This window comes from Salvelinus sp. IW2-2015, linkage group LG3 (assembly GCF_002910315.2).
Source record: "Salvelinus sp. IW2-2015 linkage group LG3, ASM291031v2, whole genome shotgun sequence".
Classification (NCBI taxonomy): Eukaryota; Metazoa; Chordata; class Actinopteri; order Salmoniformes; family Salmonidae; genus Salvelinus; species Salvelinus sp. IW2-2015.
The window spans coordinates 25933651-25937179 of NC_036840.1; the positions used below are offsets into that span (position 1 = coordinate 25933651).

Genomic DNA, 3529 nt, shown 5'->3' on the forward strand with positions numbered 1-3529 from the left:
TTGGAATCTTTTCGTTGTCACTGTATTAGACTAAGCAGAGGTGATTTGATCATGTTGGAATGTTGAAGTTGAAATGGTACTGGAATAGTGAAGGCAGCTCCTGTTTTCTGTGCAACTTGCGGTAACTCTCCGTGGTCCGTAAATGTCAGAAACATTAACTTGCTTGAGCATACTATAGGTCATGTAACTGTCTGTTACTGAACATTCAATCTTCTTTGTGGACTTCACTGGACAGAGGCTGCTATGCGGTTTTGTGATTAAACAAAGGTGAGGTTGACTTTATTCTGCCACTGTGTCTTCGTATTGTCTCGGATTTTAGGCCTATATATCACGGTCGCAAAGCATATGAATTAACAGGCTATAGAGAAAACAATGGAATTATCACAACACATAGGTTTTAATATGGCTTGGCTTCCCCAGTGATTGCACCCACACACCGCTACTGCCTGGTAGGTGTGTAAACCGACGCTGCACTTCTTACAAACAGAGCATTTATTGTAAATCATATACATGTATATCTGTGTCCGGTATGTGGAGTCAGAGAGATTCTCATGGTCTCTCCTGAAAAATGGATTTGTATCTCAGCAACTCTAAACTTGGTTAAATAACAGTTAAATAAAAAAGCACCTCTTCTGTGATAAGAAATAGATGTGTGTTGGTGTTCCTCCATTTCTAATGGTGTGATGGAGCCTGACACATATTCAGCTAAACTGCTATTACTTTTAATCAATTTGTATGTTTGTATATGTGGTGGCAGGAAACGTTCTGTAGACAGAGAATAGAGATGTTCGGAGTGTATAAATGTATGGTTTATTATGTTAAGAACACACAGTCATACAGCAAACATGGGATTCTCTATCAGATGACAATAAAAAGCTGTAAAAGGTTATGGCTATTTAATGATCATTACAGTATCATTATATACATCTAGCATACAGACAATGTTAAAATAACAGTTTCTTTGTTACATTGAAAATTCCATATTATTTTTTGTTACTAAATGCAGTTCTATTAGGCTACAAATAGTAAAATGGTTCTTCTGGGGTCTTTGTGACAGTGATGATATCTTTCACTGCTGCTGAAGGTATCTGACATCAGAGTACACTGCATCCTCTCTGCTGGTCTTCTCTCTTGCTCTTCTAGAGGAGGACTTCTTCTTGGGGGTGAAACTGACAGCTGCATAGTTCAACACGTCACTGTCTTGATTCTGAGGGGGGTGGAGCCAGGAGGAAAACCATTATGATGACAGCATGATCTACTATATAATGTTTCTATTCCCCTGTGGAAGAAAACACTCTACAAAAGACATGACTGTTCAGACTGTACACCCACTACAACGACCTGACAGTCAGTGGAACAGTGAAGTTCAATGATCACAAAGATAAGTAGGCTACATCTAGTACAGTGACCTATTACTTCCAAGAAAACTTAACATAAAAAGTACAAATAAGATGACTTCTAGCTGTAAGAAAAGTTAAATGGCAGTTCCTTGTAAAAACTGAAAATATACTATATTTATAAATGTTGACATATTTACCTGATTGCCGTGGGATGTTGGGACATCAGTCCTCCCTTCAAAGAGATTGAAATAGAGGAAGGCCAGCTATTATTTTTTATGACAATCTATCTCTTTTTAACCTCATGTAGTTAATTAACAATGCTTATATGTTGGACTTTTAATTGATCTTTACAGAATGTACATTGCAAAGAGATGCATGTAACATTAGATACATCAGCTATAACATTAGATACATTTGATATAAAGTAATACCTCTGCTATCTCTGTTCTGAGTCTTGCACAGCGCCCAGACAAGTAGAAGGGTCACTATCCCCAGAACGATGTTGGAGACGACCAACAACAGAACAGTAGGACTCATATCAAATGGAGAATCATGCCCTGGAACTGTGGAAAGGGTATCAGTGAATTCATATTGCATGAGCGCTTAGGAAGATCATCAAACAGTAAAGTATGGCATCAAAAGCTGATGGTGATATTGTATAGCTTGTTGAGACAAATGTATGGGATCATTTGGAGGTAGGCCGTTTGCATGAATATACAGTATTGTTGGGGATATTTACAGATTAAATGGGATTTACCTTGAATGTCCAGTTTGGTCCCATTCCCAAACAGTATCTCCCCACATGAGGCCACAGCACAGTAGTAAGTCCCAGCATCAGAGAGGCTGAGGTTCCTCTTGGGGAGGTTGTAGACGCAGCTCTGTGTAGGAGACCCAGCCTCAGGGCTCTTCTCACACTGATCACTCCTGTATCCATGGGTGTAAATGATTGCTGGATGGGATTCTCTTGAGCCATGTCTGAACCAATAGACACTGTGTTCTCCTACACAGGTCTCAGTGTGTATAGTACAGTTCAGAGTCACAGAGTATCCTGGCTGCACTGACTCAGACACAGGCTGCTGGAGCACAGTCATGTTTCTGGACCCTGATCCTGATAAGAAGTTCAATAAACCCATTGAATCTCTGGAGAATTACTGTAGACATTTTCCAACTCAACATCTCATCTGAATAAGATAATACCTCATGTTTACACTGCATATATCTACATTTAGGTTTACAAAAACGTACCTTTTACTATGAGAATGGCTCCTTTTCCAAACTCCACCTTGTTACCATAANATGTTTACACTGCATATATCTACATTTAGGTTTACAAAAACGTACCTTTTACTATGAGAATGGCTCCTTTTCCAAACTCCACCTTGTTACCATAAGAGCTTCCACAGTAGTATGTGCCTGAATCAGAGAGCTGCATGTCTGAGATCCTTAGGTGATTCTTTTCTTGGCCATTTTCCACTGAGAATCGAGGGTTATCCTTAAACTGATCGTAAAATGTTGCGTTCCCGTCAAACTTAAAGGCGGTTGAGAAGAGTTGAAGCTTATCTCCCAAGGGTTGCTTGTACCAGGAGAAATGCATGTCCATGTGGCCTCTATAGAAGCAGTGCACAATCACTGTGTCTCCAACGTTGGCTGATATGAGACCACTGTCCTGAAGTATAGATGAGGACCCAGTACCAGCTACCACATCTATTAAGAAACATGAACAATATAGTATATTTGCTGTTACATACCCCAAACAAAACTTAGAATATTCAAAGTGTCTGTAAAGTATTACATATAATATCTCAAGCATCCATATAAAGGGTGGACATCTCATAAGCAGAGAAATATAAAAGTTGGACTTACCCATCTCTACAAGAAGTGGAAATATCAGACACAGTGTGATCCTCTTTGAAGGTGTCATCCTCCTCACAACTTGTCTTGAGTGGAAAAAGTCCACCTATGTAGACAACACTTCAACAATGGAGTTGCAGGTGATTGGTCGAACTGGACCCATCATTTTTGTTGACGCCTTATTCCGTTGCGATAATCTTCTTCACATTGTCCAGAGTCACAGAGTCTCCTGGCTGGACTGAATCAGACACACACAGATTGTATTATAGGTATATTATTATCCTTAAATATTTAGGACAAATACAGTTATAATCATTCAAGTTTGGCATTCCTTATTC

The 3529-nt window shown here is 39.3% G+C and overlaps 1 protein-coding gene across 1 annotated transcript; it reads right to left on the bottom strand.

Moving 5' to 3' along the window:
* Window positions 1-791: 791 nt before the first annotated feature.
* On the bottom strand, window positions 792-3280 carry LOC111953653 (signal-regulatory protein beta-2-like). Its single transcript, XM_023973066.2, has 6 exons — window positions 3204-3280; window positions 2682-3044; window positions 2098-2448; window positions 1772-1903; window positions 1538-1572; window positions 792-1207 (listed from the first exon to the last, which is right to left on the bottom strand). The coding sequence occupies exons 1-6, from the start codon at window positions 3259-3261 to the stop codon at window positions 1070-1072; spliced, it is 1077 nt and encodes a 358-aa protein (XP_023828834.1). The 5' UTR covers window positions 3262-3280; the 3' UTR covers window positions 792-1069.
* Window positions 3281-3529: the final 249 nt, after the last annotated feature.

What these genes read in the sequence shown, in the direction of transcription:
- LOC111953653 (XM_023973066.2), bottom strand. Translation starts at nt 3,261, where the DNA reads ATGACACCTTCAAAGAGGATCACACTGTGTCTGATATTTCCACTTCTT. An exon ending in AGCCATTCTCATAGTAAAAG is followed by an intron (nt 2,449 to 2,681) that starts GTACGTTTTTGT and finishes ACTTCTTATCAG; the next exon opens with GATCAGGGTCCAGAAACATG. An exon ending in GACCAAACTGGACATTCAAG is followed by an intron (nt 1,904 to 2,097) that starts GTAAATCCCATT and finishes CCCTTTCCACAG; the next exon opens with TTCCAGGGCATGATTCTCCA.